The sequence below is a fragment of the Neovison vison genome, chromosome 14, assembly GCF_020171115.1.
Source record: "Neovison vison isolate M4711 chromosome 14, ASM_NN_V1, whole genome shotgun sequence".
Taxonomy (NCBI): Eukaryota; Metazoa; Chordata; class Mammalia; order Carnivora; family Mustelidae; genus Neogale; species Neogale vison.
The window spans coordinates 22,570,073-22,592,588 of record NC_058104.1 but is presented as its reverse complement, the minus strand read 5'-3'; the positions used below and the strand labels follow the sequence as shown (position 1 = coordinate 22,592,588).

Here is a 22,516-nt window from a genome sequence, read left to right as displayed (position 1 = left end):
GGGAGGTGTGAAGGCCGAGGGCCTGGGTGTCCAGGGGCGCGGTGGGGAGGCGCAGGGTGTAGGGGGATGGGGCTGCAGGCAGGGCTGCTCTCGGTGGGACTTACGGGGCAGCCTGGGAAGGCCTTGCCCAGCCAGGGTCTCCTGAGGGGGAGGGGAGGTCATTTTTGATGGTGCAGCGTATTTTTACTGCAATACTGCTTTTCAAAGTGTGTTTGGAACAGTTACAACCAGGCCAAGGGACCTGTTGAGGGAGAAGCCAAAGCAGGCGTTTATTCCAAACAAGCTGCTCTGTTGGAGGGCCACACCAGGCCAGTGTCATCTGGGGGAGGACCTGCAGGCGGAGCAGGAATCCAGCTCTGAGAGAAGGGTGGGTGGCTGTGAGACGGAGCCAAAGTGGCCTGATGAGGCCAAGGTCAAGGAGTGGTGGGGGAAGAGGAAACAGCCCTTGGAGAGGAAGTGATTCAAGGCCACCTCCACCTTGACAAATCTGCCAAGTCTTCCCGATGGGGCGCTCCCCACCCACTGGCTGGAGACCTTGCCAAGTGTCCCGCAGATCCTGAGCTACCCTGCCTCCCCCCAGGAGTGCCCGGCTGTGCCCTCCCTGGGGCCGCTCGCTCCAGGGCCAACCTCGGCTGCCCTCCTGCTCAGCCACTTAGCTACCGTTTTGGAGATTCTTGTGTCTAAGCTGCCAGCTCTGGAAAGCTGAGGGGGTGACTTACCCGCACCTGCACAGCAGGGCTGGTACTGCCTGCCTTACAGGCTTCCCGGGGGTTCGTGGAAGTAGTAACAGCCTGGCTGGAGGTAGCCGGTGTGTGCTATAGGGGCCATACCCCGCCCGAGAGAGGAGCAGACAGGCTGAGATGAAGCCGTCCTGAGTCATGGCGCCGGTCAGCAGCAGAGCCAGCGCAGGGGAGGCAGGCGGAGGAGATGGCCGGTGGCACAGAGGCAGGCCCCAGGGACGGGGAAAGGGTCTGCCCCAGAGTGTCCGCAGGCAGCCACAGTGGGACCCCTGGGAGGGGCGGGCCCAGCCTGACACCCTAGGGCACCTGCTCAGGGCAGCCCAGGCAGGGCTGTCTCCAGTTATAAAGGTTGGGGCGAGTTTCAGTAAGACTCCGTTGTCTTGTGCTGCTCTTAACAACGTAAGGAAACTTGCAGATCCTTACCCCGTGGGCAGGAAGGCGAGCCCGGAAGCACCAAACTCTGGCGCCGCGGAAACCCCGGGAACACCAGTGTCCAAAGCAATGGCCTTCAGATCTGCAAGGGCTGGGTTTTCCTTCCAGAATCTGAGAGGACAGCTCAGCTGATCGCCCACTTTACCATTCATGTAACCGTCAAAGAAGGAAAAAGGCCTCCGAATGAGAAACAGGAAACAACAAAATCAACTTTAATTTGCCGCTTTGCATTGTCAAAGGTCGTTACAGTATAGCTTGCAAAACCCAGCAAGGAAAGGTCCGCCTGCTTGGCTGAGTCCTGGGAACCACTGAGCAACGTTGGCCCTGCGTGTGGGCACGCAGACGGCCCCCGACTGGACCCCCAGCCAGGACAAGCCTGGTGGGGCCTGGGAGGCTTGTGGAGATGAAAGCACCTGGTGGGGTGGGGGTGGGGCAGCGGAGGTGCAGACACCTGTTCAGATGGGCCAGGCCTGAGCAGAGGCCGTGCTGTGGACTGGAGCGGACTGTGGGTCTGCGGGTCCTGACAAGTCCAGATTCTGAAAAGTGACCTGTGAACCGTTTCCTTGGGAAGCGCTCTCCCATGGGCTGCCTTCCAGCAGCACGAGGACCTCGCTGAACTCAAAGCACGGAGTGAGGGTCACAGGCCCACCCGTCCGATGGCGCCTACCCCTTAGGCCCAGGTCTGGGTGAGGCCGGGACAGGCAGGCTGGTCCACATAAAGATCTGCAGGGCAGCTGTGCAGCAACTCTTCTGTGAACAATCCAGCCTCTCACGTGATCCCTGAGAAAGCGGAGGTGGGGGAGGCTCTAGCATCTGGGGGCAGGGCTGCTGCGGCCCACTTGCTCCCATCCCGAGGGGCGGAGCCTCAGCAGTCTGTCCTAGGTGTAGTGAATTCAGAGCTCGCCCCCAAAGCTGCAGGCCAGCTGAGGGGCAACCTTGTTGGGGTCAGTGGTCACGTGGTAGCCACCTGTCTATGGGCCGTGCTGCGGTCTGCATCCCATGTGCTGCTGAATTCAGTCCTGCCTGGTGGCCACAGGGCCTTTGCTTTCAGAGTCCTCCTGGGCTGACAGTGGGCAAGAGTTTCCCCTCAGGAGGTGTTTCCAGACTTCTGTCCTGGGGAGGGATGGCTGTAAACATCTTGTCCTTTCTCATCACCAGATGCCCCCGTGCATACTGGGGGTCCAAACATTGCCAGTTACATTATTCACAAGACCCATGAGGAGGGAGGGTCTGGGCACATTTGTTCTGAATCATTCTAGAATGATGGGGAAGTTTCCCCCAAAACCGTGTATACCGTGATTGCACATGTGGAAGGTCTGAGACTTGGGGGTGGGGAATAAAACTGGGCTGGAGGCATTCCTTCCGGCCATTCTTGACAAGTCTGGCTGCTCCTGGTACTGGGGGTGGAGGCCATGTCGTCAAGGCCCCAGGACGTGTGGGGAGCCTGGCACAGGCTGGGGTTCACAGGCATGTGGGGGAGGGAGGGATCCCGAATGTGGCCACAGTGACCTTTCCAGCTTGTCAGTGGGACGCCCTGCCCTCCCTCAGGGAAGGGGCTGTTAGGGGAACAGCTCTTCACAGATCCTGCGGGTGTCCTCGGGGGTCGTCACCGTGTGGCCCACGGTCCTCGGGTCGGTGAAGATCTCGTGGTCATTCCCGCCCTGTGAAGACACAGGGGAGATGTGGGCGCCTCGCTTCTCCTGGGCACGGGTGGCAGGAAACTGAGGAACTTGCCCTTTTACCAGCAGGCAGGCGGGCTTCGGTTACCTGGGCCCCCCGGGAGAAGAGCAACCCGAGCCGAGGCATTACCGAGAAGGGCTTTCTCACTTTTCCTTGAACTGCAATTTAGCTTGGAACGTGTAATTACGCCTCTGAAAGCAATCACGATGCTCTTGTGAAGATCTGAGGCTTCTTCTATAAAGCAAGCGTGGCAGGTGACAGCAGTCCCTGCCACTGTGTTTGAACTGCGCCCCAGGCTGTTGTCACAGGCAGTGCAGCAGGGCTGACAGCCCACTGTGGCATCTGGCTGTGACACGGACACGCGGGCCTCCGAGCCAACAGCAGCCGCTGGTGACTACCGAGTACTTGGTGGCAAGTGGCCAGGGCAACAAAGGAACAGAGTTTATTTGATTCTATTTGTTTACATTTAAAGAGTTCCTGTGTTTGGCTTGCGACTGAGCCAGGCGGCCCGGGTGTAGACCCCGCCTGGACCGCGGCCGACGGGTGAGCCAGCTGCTGGAAGGGGGGTACGCCGCCCCCTGGCCGCAGGTCGGCACCTGCCCCTCAGCTCGTGCGGCTCCAGGCGTATGCACACATCCCTTCCCCTGGGCCACTTCCAAGAGTGGAGCGCGAGACTGCTTCTGCCAGACCTCGTATCAGGGGGGGACCTGGCCCGCCATGGGGGTCCCCGGGGGTGGGTCCTCCAGTGTGTAGCGCATCCCCATCCCACCCCCCCCCCCCGGTCTGGGGTGAATGAAGCGGGCTTGCCGCCGTTCCCACACCCTGAGCTCCAGGAAAGCCCCTGCTTTGCTTCTCATGCAATTTCCTAGATTCTCCTCATAAGCCTGGACAGTCTAACTCAAAACATTAATTAGTTTATAATACGATGAAAATAACTGCAGAGGAAAAATGGATTTTTCTCCTAAAGATTCTATAAGAAACATCTGACATGCCTTTAAAGGACTCACGGACACAGTAATTCTTACTGCTCTCACTTTTGTGAGAGTTACCTTGCCCCAAAGTTTAGGAGGCGCTGCTGCCGGGCCCAAAATGCACCAGGGGAAGGAGTCAGGTTGAGGGCCACGAACTTGGAGCCACATCAGGGAAACTCCCTTCTCAGCACTTCCCAGTCGGGGGAGCTGCTGGGGTCCTGCCCTCGCCTCACAGATTTCTGTGCCGTCAAGTGGCTCTGGGTCAGCTCTAGGCGTCAGGCCAACCGGGGGCTACCTAAGCAAGTAAATGTGAAACCAGTTCATGTCATGCTTAGAATTAAAGTCAGATTCCTCCTACGAACAGCACGGGAGGTAAAAAACCACCACAGAGAACTTAACGTCGTAGAAACAGATTTGTGAACTATCCAGAAAAACCAACCATCTATCGGGGACACATTCAGTCCCTGTCACTCATTCACTCGGGAGGGAGGAGTCTGGATTGACACCTGAGCCAACCAGCCCAGGGAGCACTTACTACCCGCCGGGCAAACCGAACGTTCAGAGCAGAGGCAGGGAGAGGACAGGAGATGGAGGGGAGCAACTCCGTAGGGCAGAGAACGGAGGGGAAGAGAACCTAGAGTGACAAGGGAGGCACCAGTGAGCAGAGGAAGGGAGGGGACAAGCCACGTCCCAGAAGTCAGCTCAGCGGCCCACCAGGCCAGGTAGGTAAGGACTTGGGATTTTATGTCAAGCCACCTGCAAAGCTGCAACCAGGGGACACAATCAGCTTTACCTTCTGCAGGACGTGCAGATGGGGGATGAGGACGAGGAGAAGAAGCACAGCAAGGAGGAGGCTGCGCAGCCAGCCAGGATTGGGGGCGGGTTGCAGACGCCGGGCCCCAGGGAACGACTCCGAAGCAGCTGCCCCGCCTGTCCCTCCCGGGAGACCTGGTCCACACGGGGTGGCTCTCCCGGCTCGGTCTCGGCACCACCAGCACCACGCACCGCAGACTTTAACCTCCCCTCCTGCCAGGGCACCTGGGCTCTTCTGGGGTTCCCAGAGCTGGCACACCAGAGTCAGAGGGAGGTGGGGAGAAGCAGAAGCACAAGACGAGCGGGTGTGAGCGCCCCCCTCTAGAATCAGGCTTCAGGGAACCGCAGATTCCAAACGCCAGATTTGCACAGGTCACTAGAGTCCGGGTGGGGAAGACGCTTTTCTGAGAGATGACAAAGGGAACCAAGCCGGAAGGGACACATCGTGGGCCGGGGACGGATGCCAGATGGAGGAGAGGCCTCCCGCTCAGTGAAAATGGCCCATTAATATTTAAATATTTGAGGCGAAGGGCTGAGGGTGCCACAGAAAAGCAGAAGCCAGGGCTGAGTGGGGTCCGGTCTCCCTGCTACCTAGCCGTGTTTCTGCACACGCTGATGCTGAGCCGATGTGTGGGGGGGTGTCCAGGGAACCCCGAGGATCCTGATGGAGAGCTGAGGAAGGGAACACAAATCACGTGTCCCTGGCCTGTGGGCCCTGCAGAGCAGGAAGCAGGGCTGGGCCGCTGGATTCCGAGGGGGTCTCTGCTAGGAACACCCATCTGGGGCTCAGGTCCACTCCTCCAAGTCCACTTCCACCGCATGTGGCTGCTCATCTCCGGGCAGTGTAACGGGACTGATCCAATTTCTAGGTATCAGGGTACTAAGGCCAAAGGGACAAGGGCTCTGTTTCAAAGCCCTGGGGTGGGGGGTGCTCCCTGGGCTGTGGTGACAGTCACCGCGGGAGCTATACCAACACTTCTAAGGCCAGTACCCCTGGCCTGCAGGCCGCCGCGTGAGAAGCCAAACGGATCTGAGTACGTGCGGCACGGCTGGTATGCAGCTGCTTTCTCAACGTGTGATCGTTAGCTGGTGAGGAGGATATTTGATAAAAATGTATGCCCTTAGATAACTATACTGATTTTTCCTAGAAAGAAGTCAACTGTTACACTTAAAACAAACAAAAAAAAACCAGTCTGGCCCCAGGGTCATGATGTTTTGAAAATAATCAGGTGACTCCGAGTATTTCCAGGAGGGACCCAGTGCTTACAGTCTGGGGACTAACCGTGTGGTGGAAAGCAAGCTGGCTTGCTGTCCTGCTGACGCTCCCGGGGTGATCCTCCGGGTCTGCTCATGAGTCTGGCGTACCCCCTCGTCCCCAAAACGGAGCTGAGCACTGGGTGATGGGACCAGGCATGGACGTGCCTTCAGGAGATGCCGATTCGCAGCCATCAGTGACCGCACCAGGGGACTCCCTGTGGGTTGGCCACACTCTAGGGGTCTGGAGTCAGGGTCCCCGTGAAGAGAAGAGCTATAGCAATGGCTGCTGCTTCTTCAAGGTTTATCCAGCCAGCCCCCTTCCCCCTGCCCTGATCTCAGGGGCACAGATTCTGGTGTCCAGAAGGAAGGCGGGTCAGCCGAGACCCCAACAAACACCGCACTCATGGTGTCCCCCCCCCCCCGGTCCAGTGTCCTGCTTCCCATCCTCCCACAGGGGAACTGGCAGCACCCCCTCAACTGGGTGGGGAACCTCTAACCCGGTCCAACTTCCTCCAGTCATTTCTCAGGGAGCAGCAATTTTCCTGAGGCCCCTCTGGGAATAAGGAATACCCCTCTCTCCATGCTAACCTAAGCCTGCCACTAGCCCCCAAGACTTGGGTCTCAGATTTCACACTGACACGCACGAATAGTAGGACAGGTCTGCACAGAGGGCACATTCGGTGCTCTCATCAGCCCTCAGGCATCCTGAGAGTGAGCGCAGGAGATGCCAGGCATGGCCAGGTCGCCCAGGGCAGGGCCAATGGCCAACTCCGTCCACAGCCTGAGCAGGAACTCAAGGTTCGCCGGTTAACACGCACCGCCCACCCTACAGGCCCCCAATCTCTCAGAGGAATCTCATACTGGATGAGATTTCCTGAACTTCATTAAAAGCTTCATAGCCGGCTGGTTCCCTGCTGGGAGAAGCAAGTCCTGCTTGCTGCCTTTCCTGAGCCGGCCTTGGGCTAGCCACCCTCCCTCTAAGACCTCCCTTTCCTCCCACCACTTCAGAAGAACTGCGTCCCCACAGTTCAGCCCCCATCGGGGCTGACAAGTACCACGGCTCACGACACAGAGATGTGTGTGGTCACCCTGTGGGCAACAGCGGCCAGACTGTAGGTCTTCTGGGTTTCAAAGCTGCCTCTTCCCACCAGGCTGATAGGGACTTCCTTGAAGCTTATTTTAAAGAAAGATTTTCCTTTTTACCGTTTGTGGAAAACCAATTGTTGCATGGTTTGACAGCATTTTGGAGGCGATGTGGGAGAGTGACGAGAGGCTTCTGGATGCTTGCATGGTCACTGACCTGCCCCACCCCTGGCCCTGCGTGGAGCCCGCTGCCGCCCATCCCGCACGTCCTGCCAGGCTGCCCAAGGACCTGAGGACAGAACGTCCAAGGGTCCAGCTCAGGGTCTGACACTGAAGTGCTTTAGAAACCAAAAATTTTAGTTTTCTTCCTTTTCTCAGTTTGATACTTTAAAGCTTTATTTTTCAACAGAGAGCACATTTGTGGAGGTCACCATTTAAAGAAAGGACAGAGTGCCAAGTGTCTCTCCCATCCTTGTCCCTAGCTCTCAGGAGGTCTGTCATCTGCCTTCTTGGGTGTCCCTTCACATTCCCTTTATGCACTTACGAGCACCATGAAGAGAGATTACGCCCCCCTCTTTAGACAAAAGCGGCGCATGTTACTTGTACCGTTCTGCACCTTACGTGGCTCGCCTGATAGAACATCCCAGAGATCGGTCTGCATCAGCGGTTGGTACAGCCACAGAGCGTTCTGCCGTGTGCACCAACTGCCTTGTGCGTGGTCAGTCACCTCCTGCAACAGTGCCCCCCAGTCCTGCCACTCTGCGTGTGCCCGTCCCGAGCACAGAAGTGGACAGAGAACTCAATCACCCAAAAGGATCTGCTGAGTCAAAGTCAATCAGCTGTCGATGTTCATGACTGTTAGAATGTTTTCATGTTCCAACCGCCTGAAAGCCAGGAAGCGTTAAGCCAGCAAAAACTGTCCAGCCTGGGAATATGGAAAGGCTGGGGGTGGGGCGGAGTCAGGTGCGGCAGTCTCCCCGCCACCTCCCTCTCTGCCCCGAAGCCATGCAAAGCAGTGTGGGGTGCCTCTCTGTGCCCTGGCCAACCCTTTCCCTGCACCAAACCAAGGCACTCCAGGTTGGGCCTGGAGCCTTGAGGCTATACTCAGAGCTGGGTTTTAACAGACCCTGGTTGTTGTGGCTGATGGGCAGGATGGGGAAGGGGGTAGGGACTGACAGTCAGTCCAGGACTGCCAAGCATTTAGAAAAGCAACGGCCAATGTCTAGTTTCTTCACTCTGCTCTCTGAGGGTGTTCCAAGCAGGGAATGGGGGAGGGGCTCCATGTAACATCAGATCCCTCCAGATGGAGGCGGCTGCTAGGGCTGGGGAGGCTGCCAGGCACGCCTCTAAGCCTGTGGTGCTTGGCAAGGAAATAGCTTTTTTTTTTTTTTTTTTAAAATTAAGTAGGCTCCATGTCCACTATGCAGCCCAACATGGGGCTCGAACTCATGACCCTGAGATCAAGACCCAAGTTGAGATCAAGAGTCAGATACTTAACCGAATAAGCCACCCAGGCACCCCTGGGAAATGGCTTTTTACTGACAGTTCTCAGCTCAAGTGCTGTTTCCCTGGAAACCAGCAAAAACATCTGCCTTGATGTGAAGGAAGGAAATAGCTTTCAAAATCTATCACAGAATATGAGAAGTTTAAAGCTAGTGTTTGGATGGCTCTATGCCTGTTAAAGGTTTAGATGGTTGGACTGTTACTTCCCATTTCCAGGAAACCACCGACCGACAGCAGCGTCAGAGAGGGCAGAGATCGGTCACCACGGTGTCAACAACCAGTCCCAGGGCCTCTGCTGGGAAAACGGGTCATCCAGCCCCTGAAAACCTCGTTTTCAAAGAGAATTCACTAACATGGGTAAATAAAATAGGTACGAGAACAAAGCAGAAAATCCAATAGTAACACGCAGGGTCCACTCTGGGGGTCGCGGATGCCCAGAGAAAAGACTGGGAGGCGCATCAGCTGTGACCACATGTGACTTACACTTTCTCCCTTGAACTTTCTCCCATGCTCTACAGTGAATGTTAATTACGAATCAGGAAAAAACCTTCCGTAAGAAGTATCCGCCTTTAAAAAGTAGGGGAAACAAAAAAACCAAACAAACAGAATCGATGTACTCGAGTTCCCAGATGGAGAATTCCCAAAAGCAGGCATTCTTTGCTAATCTCAAGAACCACATTCCATTCTGCAAAGTCCCCAGTGAGGCTTCTGGGGGCTCTTTGCACACAGCAACAGTGTCATCACGGACAAAAACCTGGCTTCGCCTGTCTCAGCAGCTCTCCTCCTGGCCTGGCCGAGCGGGCAGGGGGCCGGAAGGGCTGCGGAGGCGCCCGGCCAGCCCGAAGATCCCGCGTGTGACTGCGTGAGCTCGCTTTCTCCAAAGGCATCAAAGTCCGACGCAAAAGCATTTCTACAGCCAAAGAATTTCACCAAATGGACGCAGTTGCAAACCACTTCTCCCTGTCGTTAAGAACAAGGCTAAAGGACACGCCTCCAGAAAAGCAGCACCATGCTATCTGGGAACTAGAAGAGAATGTTCCCCACCGCCACGGGAGGGACGGCCTGCTGGACTGGGAAGCCTGCGTGCTTAGAGACAAGGTAGTTTGTTCTGATGTCACCAGTTCGGCCAGGGGCTGTGTGACCCTGGGCAAGTCACTTAACCTTTCTGTTTTTTTTTTTTTAAAGATTTATTAATTTGAGAGAGAGAAAGAGAAAGAAAGAACGCGAACATGGGAAAGTACAGAGGGAGGGAGACAAGTAGACTGCCTACTGAATGGGGAGTCCGCTGCCAGGCTTGATCCCAGGACCCCAAGATCACACCCTGAGCTGAAATCAAGAGTCGGATATTTAACGACTGAGCCGCCCATGCACCCTGAGTCCTGGTTTTATCCTTTAGAAGGATGGACATGAGCCTATATTGATCAGAAGTCTCTTTAATGTGAGATGACCTTATGTGGGGACCTTGCTGATAGGCAGGTAGGTCCACCCCAGAAAAACCTTAGCAAAACGGCAAGTACTCTGCAGTGGATCACAGACCAGACACTAAGCAAACTCTGAAAGTCCAGGGCATAGCTGCTGGGTGCAGGATGGCCACGAAGCCCGAACCAGGACCTCTGATGCCAAGGTAATTCCCATCACCGGGCAGCATGTGAAGGGAAGTGGGCGGAGGGGCCCAGGGGCGACAGGAATTTAAAGGAAGGGGCCTGGGCAGTGAGTGGCTGGTGCCCAGCCTCCTCTCAGGGCCCCACCTGTCCCAAGAAGAGCCCCGTCCTGCTGCCACAGTGGCTCTGGAGAAATCCCTCCTTCGCAGTCCTCCTCCTGGTGCTGGCCTTCGACACGGCTCTGCTCTCAGCCCCGATTTAGACTCAGTCCAGCACCTGTCCATCAGGGACAGCTCCCCAAACCCTGTGTGTGCCATGCACACTGCTAACACAGTCCCTGATGCGGTCTCTTGAATTTGAGACCCGTGAGATTCCCCGTCTTCCTACCATTTAGGACGCCTTGTGCCCAGCTCATAAAGAATGTCCCTGGGGGAAAACCACAGTGGAAAAATGACCTAAAAATGGCCAAGGGCATGGAAGTGGACAAAGGACTGGACAGCGGCACTGGGGCAGGTGTTCTGGAAGGCTGCAAAGTGAGCCTCGAAAGGACTCCATGACCTTCCCACTGAGGGGTCTGGTGTCTGAGCGCAAAGGGAGGGAGGCTGATTCGCTCCTCTCAGGGGAAAGCAGCCCCCGCTCTGTGTGAGCTGGGCCAGTGTGTGCTGCGTGGAGGAGCGGAAGGCCCACATGTCCATGTCCCTTTTTCCAGCCCGAACCAAACAGTCCAATTCCAAAATATGCTCCCGTACTTACGGGCATGGTTTTGTCCCCGAAGAAATAGATGGTCTTATAGCCGTCATTTTCCACGTGTCTCAGGCAGTACCGCTTGTCCCAGCCATCAGGAAAGACATCGATGCTGATCTGGCCTCCTGCCGAGAGGGGGAAGACAAAAAAGCTAGAGGCGGGAAAGAGGTGAAGGGCATGTGGCTGAACCGAACGCGCGGTCTACTCATCAGCAACTGGAGGGCTGAGGTCGGTTTTTAATACCCTGGTTTGCTATATATGCTATTTTAGGGACCGGTTCTAGAAATTCATGGGACGTTGCTTTTTTCCAACATTATTTCACCCAAAATTGAAAAGCAAGACAGATCACCAGCTCACAACGAGGAATGCGTTTGTGTTCAAGTGCTGCGCCAAAGGCATGGGTCTAAAGGAAGCAGTGGAAAATGCGGTAACAGCTTCAACCAGCTGGGCCACCCCAAGCTTTAGTATGCTCTGGCTCTCGGGGGCGAAGCCCAGAGCTGGCTGTGTGCGGTGCATCTCGCAGGAGAGAGGAAAAGCAGGTCCAAAGAGATTCTCGGGAAGCTTTCAGGTGCAATAAACCCTTGGAAAGCTTTGTCGGGGAGACGTTCACCTTGCGGTTCAAGAACACTTGAACATCTACCTGCTCTAGCAGGCGTAATCTCTTTATAATTCGAGTTTTCCTACAACTGTACGCTCAGGGTAGGTGGTAAGGTAAAACAAGAGGGCTCTATGTAAGGACCCATCAGCGCTGATGGAAGTGCGTTTGCTTCAAGCATCTCACAAGTGTATTCTACGAAAAACCAAGGCCGGCCAAGACACCAGCAGGGCAGGAAGAACTCTGTCAGACACAGGAAACGTTCGTTCGCTCCCATGCTGGTCCGCCACTGCAGACACACCTCTGTGGGCTCAGACAAGACCCCTTTCCTCCAGGGCCTGTTTCTTGATTTGTAACACCAACCCAACTGGCTGCTACAGATCCCTGCTCCTCACGCATGATGAGATTTCAAATCTGTTCGGCTGAGCACTACTCTGGGCCAGGAAGAGTTACCGGGGCAGGGCGGTGGGGGTGGGGGGGATCCTGCCAGGTGACACTTTAGAACCAAACCCAGAGGCCAGGGAGAGTCTCCATGAGGGCTGACCACACAGGAGTGCTCGCCCCTACACCCCTCTTGCCCACCTTCACACTGGGCACAGCCCCATTCCAAGAGCTCACTGCCCCCCGCAACCCCACTTAGTAGGTGGTTACCGAAGCCGGAAGCCAGCCCGAGTGTACCGTACCTATGGAGAACGTGACACCTTTGCCTGCAAACTCTTTCTGCAGGTCTGCTACAAACTTCTGTCTGATGTTTTCTTTCTGAGAAAAACAAGGAGATACCGATTGTTTAGCGCGTGTCGGTCCAGAAGGCACCCTTCAGCCACAGGCCACGAGGCTGCACATCTTATCTTCACTCCAGAGACCCAGGCTGTGTCGGAGGGACTCACTTTATCGAGTTCGTGAAACTCAATGCGTTCTTCTTGACTGCAGCTTCTCCCAATTGGGGACACGTTCAACATCCCGTTTCGGAACTCAATGAAAGTACCCCTGGAGAGGAAAGGGGATGAGCCCCGGAGAGACATTATTTATGTGGACAACTTTACAGATGGGTAAGCAGGCTCAAATTTCCAGAAGACAGGGGCTGGTAGGATCAACACTTCACTGGGCTGGGCTCAGCCACAGGGTAGCCTCGGGCCACAGGCAGCTAATCTGAACTGAGATTAGATTTCAAAGAGAGAGCAAGAAAAAGGAATGTCACCCTCATTCGAAATGCTCTTGTTGACGATGTGTTAAAATGACTATGTTTTGGCTACACTGAATTAAAGAAAATATGATCAAAATTAATTTTTTTTTAAATGCAGCTACACAAAACTTAAAATTGTCCATGTGGCCCACATTATTTCTGTTGGACAGTGAATTTTATTGTCAATAAAGAGCTATGAGGGGTGCCTGGGTGGCTCAGTTGGTTGGGCGTCTGCCTTTGGCTGAAGTCATGATCCCAGAGTCCTGGGATGGAGCTCTACACTGGGTTCCCTGTTCACTGGGGAGTGTGCTTCTCCTCCCTTTGCCTGTCTGCCTACTTATGCTCTCTCTCTCTGTCAAATTAAAATAATGATAATAATAAAAAAAAGAGCTATGAAAATGATTACCATCCCTCAAGTTCCCTGAGGAATCTGAAAATTCATGCGCCTGACATTTTTGCTAGTGACCTCTTGAACCCACCGGTCTGACCACACAAAGCTATGGGAAAAGGCTCTGAGGGCTGCTTGGTGAGCCTCCGTCATTCCAATGAAACACAGCGGCTGTGGCTAGCTGCTACTAAATGGTTGCTCTGATCACAGAACTTGAGAACAGCTTAACACTTTTTTTAGTTACTCTGAATAAAGATTAAAACACACACACACACACACACACACACACACACACAAAACATTTTCCCCCACGGTGTTTCCAGTTTAAATCTCAAAACAGTTTCTTAAAAGCTCAAATAACTGTGAGCTATTCATCCTTACAATGCAATTTAAGGGTTCCGTGACTATGTGTTTGGAAGTAGCTTCTAGTTCTAAATGCCGATGACTGTGAGGTTCTAGAACCTCTTCCCTGGGTCCTTCCTGTCTTCTGCATACAGCCCTGATCTTGAGCCATCAGCCACCTGTAAATACCAAGGACATAGGCCCAGTGATGAGCTGAGGGTCTGCTTCAAGGCCAATGCAGCCTCCCGTTGCCTGAATTCACAGTGGGGATCTCATGCTAACTTGAAATTACAGATCTTCAGAGAACACCGAAGCCAGAGATGATGGTATTTTACTATATGAAGTCAAACTTCCAAATGACAGCAATTAATGCAGATTTTATGTCATACCGTGGGCTGAGCAAGCAGGGCTGTGTGCGGGCTCTGGCCTGGGTTTCCGGGGTGTGTCCCAGGTGGCTCCCGGATCTGGGGCTGAAGCTGCTTTTCACACTGCTCTTACAGGCCTCCTCCCGGACCCACAGTCTTAGCAAGCCTCTTAGTTTCCACTTCCCATCATGTGGAAATGCTGTCGTTTATGGATTCATTCTTCCACTAGAAGGTTTCCAATAATGTCTTACTAACTAAGCACAGGGCCCGGGACTAAAGTCAGCACCAATCCAGCCAGTGTGACTCCTCCCCATGCCCGCACAACCTCTGCTGAAAGCAAATCTACCTTTTCTTTTCTTTTTTTTTTTTTTTAAAGATTTATTTATTTATTTATTTGACAACGATCACAAGTAGGCAGAGAGGCAGGCATGGGGCGGGGGGCGGGGAGCAGGCTCTCCGCTGAGCAGAGAGTCCCATGCAGGGCTGGATCCCAGGACCCTGAGATCATGACCTGAGCCGAAGGCAGAGGCTTAGCCCACTGAGCCACCCAGGTGCCCCCCAAACCCACCTTTTCTTCGGGAGTTTAATTCTTGCAATGTAGCTCAGACAGTAGTTGATTAGATCTTGGATTAGGGCCTCCCCCAGGTGACCTTGAATACTCTAGATAAAGAAAACACTGGGGTTACTTGAATCAGGGGGAGGCATTTTTGAAATAACTTTACAGGAAACCTAGGGCTTCAGCCACTACTGGCAAGGGTGACTCGGCTGATGTGGCCAGCGTGACACGCCCCGCTACCTTTTTCCTTCTCTCCCTGAGTGAAAACATAAGGCAAACCACAAAGGGCTTTAGTTAAAGCATTTCCTGCTTCATGACTCAAGATTTTTGTACAAATTATCTTTCGAATGCTTCATGGAAGGCCCAAAGAGTTTATTACTGCTGCTTTTATTCAATTAAAATATCTACAGACACTGACAAAGTATCTTTGCTCCACTCAGGCTTTCTCATATGTCTGAGTGCAATGATCTGATCACTAGCGACAGCTACACAGTACCTCTTAAAAATGCTTGCAGCGAGGCAGCCTGCCCTCGCTTCTGCTAGCGCGACAGAAATATCAGATTAAGTATCCTTAAAAAAACAATGCTGAAATTTAGTTAACCATTTGGAATATGTGATAGTCACAGGACTCGACACTCAAGACGTAGAAAAGAATACAGGGTAGAGGTTCACTCCTTCCCTGGCTCCTCACCTCCCGGACACACCTTCCCAGAAGCATCCAGTGTCAAATAGCTTTTTGGAAAGCATTTTAATAATATATAGTATATATATATAGAGCACATATATATATAGTATATATTATTATTATTACTATTATAGTCTATATTATTATTATTATCATTATTTATTTTATTTTGTTATTAATATTAATATTATTATAGTATAATATAATAATAGTATATAGTGGTCTGGATACTCTAGAACCTACCTGTTTACACAAGAGTTTCCCATCTTTGTATGCAACCAGGCCGTTTTCAGGAAACACATAATCGTATTTCTCAACCACTGGAACCAAAACAAGAGAAAAGTCAGTGTGCAAGACACTGAAGCTGGTTTCTCTTTCTTGAGTAACATGTCTCATGGATAAAACAGGGAAACTCCAGTAAGGACTGTAAAAGGGTATCTCACCTTAACAAGGTTCCGAAGGTGGGGAAAAATGCCTTAAAAAAAAGACTCTAATTACAAATGTACAAGATGGTGGCCAGGCTGGTGTTCAGAGACCTGGTGGCGGGTCCCCTCATGTCTCTGCCTTCAGCCCCCTCTACCTGGAGAGGAAGATGTGAGCCAAGAATGACCCCCAAGCCTCCCTGTGGACCCGCATCACCGGGCAGTGATGCAAATGTGCAGACTACCAGGCTCTGCTCTCAGGCCTTCTGAATCAGAACATGCAGGACCAGGCTAAAGATCAGAATTTAAAAATAAATAAATGAAAATATATATTTTTAAAAGGTCTTTAGATGATTCTTATATTATAGCAGCCAGATATGGAGACCACTCATATAATACTAAATGGGTTCCCAAACTTTAGTTGCTTATTAAAATGCAGACTCCCGGGTGCCCTGTGTTGGGTGGGGCCCTCACATCTGTATTTTCACAGGTTCCCCAGTGATTCTGATACAGCTGGGTCTTCAACTTTCTTCTAGCTTATGAAGGTTCTGAGTCTGTTGTTTGGACTCACACTCTGAAATCTACAGACAGTGCCCTACCCTGACATAATGCCTCTCTGAGCCTGTGGTTAAAAATATGGCCAGAGGCAGAAAGGGCCATCAGGGCCGGGTAATAGGATTTCCAGGGCTTAATGTGCCCCATTATGTTGTTTCTAGTGTTTCTAAGTAGAGCATCTACGAGAAAAATGGAAGTGTAAGCAGAACAGAGAGCTTTAGAGAGAATGCATAGATTATGCTCATCCAATACACTAATCCAATAAAGACAGCCTACACCGATTTGGATTGTAGGATACTACAGTAAAAACACTGGTTCTCCACTGGGGGTGACACTGCCCCCCACAGGGTATTTGGCAATGTCTAGAGACATTTTTGGACGCCACACTGGGCACGGAGGTGCTCCTGGCATCCTGTGGGTGGAGGCCACAGGGGTGCTGCTCAACATCCTACAGTGTGCACAGGGCAGCCCCCCCCAACGGAGAATGATCTGGCCCAAAATGTCAACAGTGTCCCAAAGAACGATCACCTCAACCATCTCTCCACCATCTAGTTCTTAGAGGTCAGGCACCCTAGAGGCCCTGGGGCTACAAGATGAGTAATGCAGAGTCAGAGTCTTCCAGAAAAAACAGAGGGACAACCAGATCGTTTGCAACATGCAGAGTGTGTCCTGCTGGCAAGGCTGTGCATCACAATCTCCTGGGGCAGGGCTTGCGGGGGGGGGGCTGCTAAAATATGATTCCCAGGCCCCAGAGACCTCAGGATCTCCAGTGAAGAGGCCAATAAGAACCCCTGGCTTCCTGGGGCCTGCGCTGGAAGTTCTGGTTCACTAGGTAGGGTTGAGAGCCTGGGTGTCCCATGATTAGGGAACTCTCGGAAACATGTGTTAGAGCAATGGAGAGGAGGCCCCCAGACCTGGAAGGCATCTGAACACCTGGGTGAGAAGGACAGTCAGGAGATGGGGACTGAACTGAGCTCAGAGAATGGACGGGGACAAGGCAAAGCATTTCAGGCAGTGACACACACACTCAAACTTCTGGGTGACCCCACCCATGTATCTGGGAACGGAGTGGTCCACCACCAATTCCAGAAATTTATTTATAACATTAAGAACAGAGGAAAGAGAAAGCAGAGAGAATGTTTGTCCAAACAAGGCAGCAGGAAGCCTGCCACACAGGGAGGAGGGCTCGAGGCTGCCTAAAACAGTTCACGGCCACAGGTCCCAAAGTCCTCACAGGAAGCTGCCATTAACCAGATGTAACTTACCATCCTTTCCCAGCTGCTCCTGCACTTTCTCGAAGTCTGACCCGCCTACCACACCAATTTTGATCTTCTGCCTCAAGTTTTGTAGAAAGCCATCCATTTCTTTGGTAATTTTCTACATTTCAAAAAGGAAAATAAAAGTCATGAGCCGTAGAGTAACCAGTAGACTGAAACTCAAAGACTGATACAACCCTCACTACCATATATGCCAGTTCAGGTTCTGGATCTGTAGTGAGTCCAAATGTTTTAGTTGTGATTTGGGGAAATCAACTTTTTACCAGAAAAAATGTGTTAAATTTTACTTATTCTTACCTAGCTTAAAACACACAAGCAATATATTAACAGCTGCTGTGTGCTGTTCTAGCTCTTCTGCTCTGCATTCACATACTTGCCTACATGTGCAAAAATAAGGAGGTCTTATTTTCTGACACACACGTGAACTCATGCTAGGTCTTGTGCAGTGACATGTGTTTTTAGCAGTGAGTTGGGATGACTGTTCCATGTTGATACACAAAGATCTAGAACATTCCTTTCGAATGCTATAGTGTACTCCACTTATGGGTTTAAGTTGCTATTTTAGAACAAAACATGATAAGATTACAGAGGACATTCAGAATTGACTTGTTATAATAATACAAAACCAAAAATAAATAAGTACAACAGCAAGAGCACAAGGATTTTTTTAGTTTCTCCTAAAAGAAAAGCTCTTAGGTATCAACAGTGGTCTCAATGGTGTAATTTTTTGCTAGTTGAAGTCTGAGTTGTGGACTGATTAAATAGAAGTTATGAACATGAAAAAAATATTCCTGCATTAAGACAAATCACAATTCATTTTTTAAAAGTTATTTTGTTACTTTTAGTAATCTGAATTGTCTATTCACATGGGATATCTATTTTTTTATTTTTTATTTTTATTTTTGAGAGAGAGAATCTTAAGCAGGTTCCATGCCCAGTGTGGAGCCTGATGCGGGACTTGATCTCACAACCTTGAGATCATGGCCTGACTGAAATCAAGAGTAGGACACTTAACCAACTAAGCTGCCCAGGGACCCCTAACTTATTATTATTTTTTAAGTAAACTCTACTCCCAATGTGGGATTTGAACTCATGACCCCGGGATCAAGAGTGGCATGTACCACTGACTGAGCCAGCCTGGAGGCCCTCCCACTTGGTATCTTTAGAAATAAAGTTAGCAGAAATTAAAAAACAAAAGCAAAAAACCAACTTTAATACATAGACATCTATAGAGTTCAATCTTCTCTTTTTCTTTTCTTTTCTTTCTTTTTTTAAAAGATTTTATTTATTTGACAGGAAGAGTGATCACAAGCAGGCAGAAAGAGTGGGGGAAGCAGGCTCCCTGCTGAGCAGAGAGCCTGATGTGGGGCTCGATCCCAGGACCCTGAGACCATAATCTGAGCTGAAGGCAGAGGCTTAACCCACTGAACCACCCAGGCACCCAAATCTTCTCTTTTTTCTTAAAACAACAACAACAACATTTTAGAGAAATATACACACAGGATTAATAAAATTGTACAGAAGGGCTTATAACAGAACACACAGTTTTTTACACCTTCTGTGGAATCTCGACTTAGCAGACAAAATTTAGAAGCGCAGTGGCAGCCTCTACAAATCAATGACTATGAAAATGGGTCCTGGAGCCCTCCAAGTGGCTTACTTCCACCTGACGTCAGGGTGGCAGGAAGTGGAGAAGACTCCTGACGTCAGGATGGCAGGAAGTGGGGAACATTCCCTAGACTGCAAAATATTAAAAATGCAATACTTCTGTCTTCAAGCAGAACCCAAAGCTGCAATTTCTTTTCTCTTAACCCTAGTGCACAATGATGAGCTCCATGGTACTGTGGCCATCAGGTGTGTCTGCAGTGTGTGTGTGTGTGTGTGTGTGTGTGTGTGTGTTAGAAGGCCCCTTCTCACTTCCGAGGGGCAGCAAATATTTTTTTGACAGGAAGTAAGATCCAGCTCCTTGTGAGCATAACAGAGCATCTAAACTACCCACGGTAGGAGAGGTTGTTGGAGCAAAATAATCACAGACCAAAGTTGTTGTGATGTTCCCAAATAATTCTGTGTTGCTAATCACAAGGGATTCTTTATAAGTCCTCCTGGGTAAAAATAAAACAGAGAAAGATCCAAAAGCTTGAAATTGAGGTCAAAGCAGGATAAAAATTCACCTTCTGAAAAAACCAACTACAAAAGACTTCTTTTGGGACAACAGAGGAAAACTGACAGAGCAGATAAGAGTCAGCAGAATAGGTGCATGGGCCAGCATTAACTCGCTGCCAGGCTCCGCGAGGTACGACTGCAACGCAGCCACATCCATTCACTTGCGTACTGTCTGTGACGCAACCACACAGCCGAGTAGTTGTGACAGACACCACATGGCTGGCAGAGTCTCAACTCTTTACTATCTGTCTTTTTACAGAAAAATATGTGCTGACTGCTGAGCTGGGGCATTAAATAATAGGAGGGAACTGGTGACACGTTTTGTAGGTGATGATGGCACTATGGTCACCACAAATGTCCTCAAGAGATCCAGGCTCAAATATTTAGGGGTGAATTACCATGATGACTGTGGCTTCGGAAGTGGCACATCAAAGAATAAAAGTGTAGAAAAGTTCAAGTCAGTCATCGATGATTTTAAGTGGCCGGGATATGGCTATTCTGTATACTAGTTTCGCAGTAATTCTGTACGTTTTAATTTCTTTTAGAATTTCAATTTTATTTTTTTAAGGTTTAAAAGTAACATGCACCTAACATGCAGCTAGAATTTATAGCTCTGAGATCTAGAGTCATATGCTCTAGCGACAGAGCCAGCCAGGTGCCCCCGTATGTTTGAATTTTTTATGACCTAAAGCCGGAAAACAATTTAGTCAGGTTTAGGGCCTCCTTCTTTTGTTCTAAGTCTCAACTGTTTTTAGATGGAATAACCTTTCTTAGGAAAGTACTCAGCACAAGAAAATTCTATTAAAATAGTGGTATGTGCGGACTCCGTTCTAATTAGATTTTATCTGCTTAAATCATCTCGTGTGTCAGCAGCTGCAAGATAACCCATTCTTCTGCTTCTGGACTGTAATATGCTTATCATTGTTTGGGAATGCATGTTTTGAGGGAGGGAAGGTACTATATTATTCTATAATGAATAGATCTCTTGCTAAAATATTTTCATTTTTTACCTGGAACACCTGACACCCAGAAACAATTTTCTTTTGTTAGACTATTTTTTTTTCAGTGTTAAAATTATCAGTTTGCTGCAAAGAATATCATGTTTCAAATGTGTATTACAGGAATACACTGTGACTCAGTGAATTACAGGAATACACTGTGAGTTTCTTTGCTATTTCATATTTCATGGTCATCTATCCAGATTCCTTCTGGAAGGCAGAAGCACCTTCCGGAACGGCATAACCAGCAGCCAGAACAGCTTCCATCTTGGAGCGGTGGCAGGAAATGGCAAACTTAGCAAATGACAATGCCCCGCAGCCCAGACACTTGTACCAGATTTGCTGTGAGAAACAGAGGTCATGGTTTCACTGAGTCTGTTTCCTTATGTTTAAAAGGGTAAAAGAGGGGCCCCTGGGTGGCTCAGTGGGTTAAGCCTCTGCCTTCAGCTCAGGTCATGATCTCAGAGTCCTGGGATCGAGCCCTGCACCGGGCTCTCTGCTCAGCAGGGAGCATGCTTCTCTCTCTCTCTGCCTGCGTGTGATCTCTGTCAAATAAATAAATAAAACCTTCAAAAAAAAAAAGGGTAAAAGAAATTATCCTACATGGTAGGAAAGAGGGGAAAAGGTTGAGAAGGTCCAGTGATATGCAAAAAGGTATGGAATGTGAACCCTAGACCATCACAGCCCATGGGTCAAATGGAGCAGCTGGTTGTTTTTGTAACAAGTAAATAAAGCTTTATTAGGACACAGCCATGCTGTGTCTATCTAAGGTCTATGGCGGCTTTTGCATTACAGCTGAGTAGTTACTACAGACCATGTGGTTGGCAGAGACAAAAAAATTTTTGCTATCTGGGTCTTTACAAACAATGAGTTGCTGACTTTGGCTCCAGACAGCCAAGAGCTTCTCTAACAGTCCAGAAGTGTGTTTTGGTCACCGAATCTGGGTCACAAAGGGCCTCTGAAGAACTTGCCATTGAGTTTCATCTCTAGATGCACCGAATCTGTGGCTCAGAAAGGCAAAATGATGTCACGCGCATGTAATGTGGCCGTCTGGAGCACACCACTGCCATCCTCCGGCCAAAATTAAGAAGGCAGGGATAGAAAGTGAAGTTAGGAAGGTTAGTTGGGTCCTGGCTCAAGTTTGAATGGCTGTGGTTCAAGGACCAGTCCCTGCAAGGGGGAGGTCAGCGTCAGCTTCATTACAAATCCTGGTCTTAACCGAAACCTCACGATCAAGCCTGCAGCAGCAACATCTCTAAGTGGGAAGCAAGCTTTCAAGAGTTCGGGGGGGGGGGGGTCTCGCAGCAGGCAGTCTGAAAAAAATCTAGGTCTCTTTGCTCACTCCCGCTGGAGAAGGGGGTGGAGAAAAGGGGGTGGTTGGCAGCGGCTAATATTTACTGACTCCTGCTGAACACGGCCCACCCTACCCAAAATAGTTTTACGAATTTATTCGATTTCATTCGACCCTCACAAACACCATATGGAACTGGGAAGGTCCCCACTGAAAGCCGTGGAGGCTGAGACTGAGATTAAGTGACTTGCTCACGGTCAGACAGCTCTCAAGAGGGTACAGGGGAAACTCTTTTAGGTCTGTTTGACCTGAACACCTATGTTTTTCATATTAGGGCACAAGGTGCAGTTCGCAGGTGACAGGACTGAGGCGCGCTCATGGCTGGCAAGAGGGCCGGGCTGGGCTTCAAATCCAGCGCAGGCGGTGAAAATCCCGAACCGCGTTTTCCAATAAGTTTTTCGCTTTTCGGCCCCGCCCCATCTCTCCGAGCACCCTGAGGGTCTAAGGCCGCCGCTGCTACCCCGCCGGACACCGCCTACCTGTCGCGGGGCCGTCAGCGTCCCGTCCACGTCGAAGAGGCACAGCGCTGGGCCGGACGCCGCCATGTCGCCGGTTTCCATCCACTCGGGACGGGACTCGTTGGCAACCAGGAACTCGGCCCAGAACTTCCGGGTTCGCCCCCACCCCCCACCCAGCCCCCGTACCGCAGGGCACGCTGGGGGGAGGAGCATTCCCTCCCACGGTGCCAGGGTCTTGCGTCGGATATTCTTTCGGAACCACAAATCCCAGGATGCAATGCGCCTACACGGCGCCCTATGACGGTCGAGCGCGCGCCGTCAGAGGTTCCGTGGGCAGAGGGTTTCACTTCCGGC

At 51.0% G+C, this 22,516-nt stretch overlaps 1 protein-coding gene across 3 annotated transcripts; it reads right to left on the bottom strand.

Annotated features, from left to right (window-relative positions):
- Positions 1–1,356: 1,356 nt before the first annotated feature.
- Positions 1,357–22,409, bottom strand: PMM2 (phosphomannomutase 2). 3 transcript variants are annotated; one of them, XM_044233924.1, is made up of 8 exons: positions 22,184–22,404; positions 17,181–17,292; positions 15,182–15,258; positions 14,266–14,357; positions 12,307–12,406; positions 12,103–12,178; positions 10,834–10,949; positions 1,357–2,833 (listed from the first exon to the last, which is right to left on the bottom strand). In XM_044233924.1, exons 1-8 carry the CDS (start codon positions 22,373–22,375, stop codon positions 2,732–2,734), a joined length of 867 nt encoding a protein of 288 aa, XP_044089859.1. In that variant the 5' UTR covers positions 22,376–22,404; the 3' UTR covers positions 1,357–2,731. The 3 variants fall into 3 exon arrangements, with proteins under 3 accessions (XP_044089859.1, XP_044089858.1, XP_044089860.1); XM_044233923.1 differs by lacking the exon at positions 1,357–2,833 and adding an exon at positions 8,430–9,439 and having other exon boundaries at positions 22,184–22,409; XM_044233925.1 differs by lacking the exon at positions 1,357–2,833 and adding an exon at positions 9,477–10,384 and having other exon boundaries at positions 22,184–22,407.
- Between the last annotated feature and the right edge of the window lie 107 nt (positions 22,410–22,516).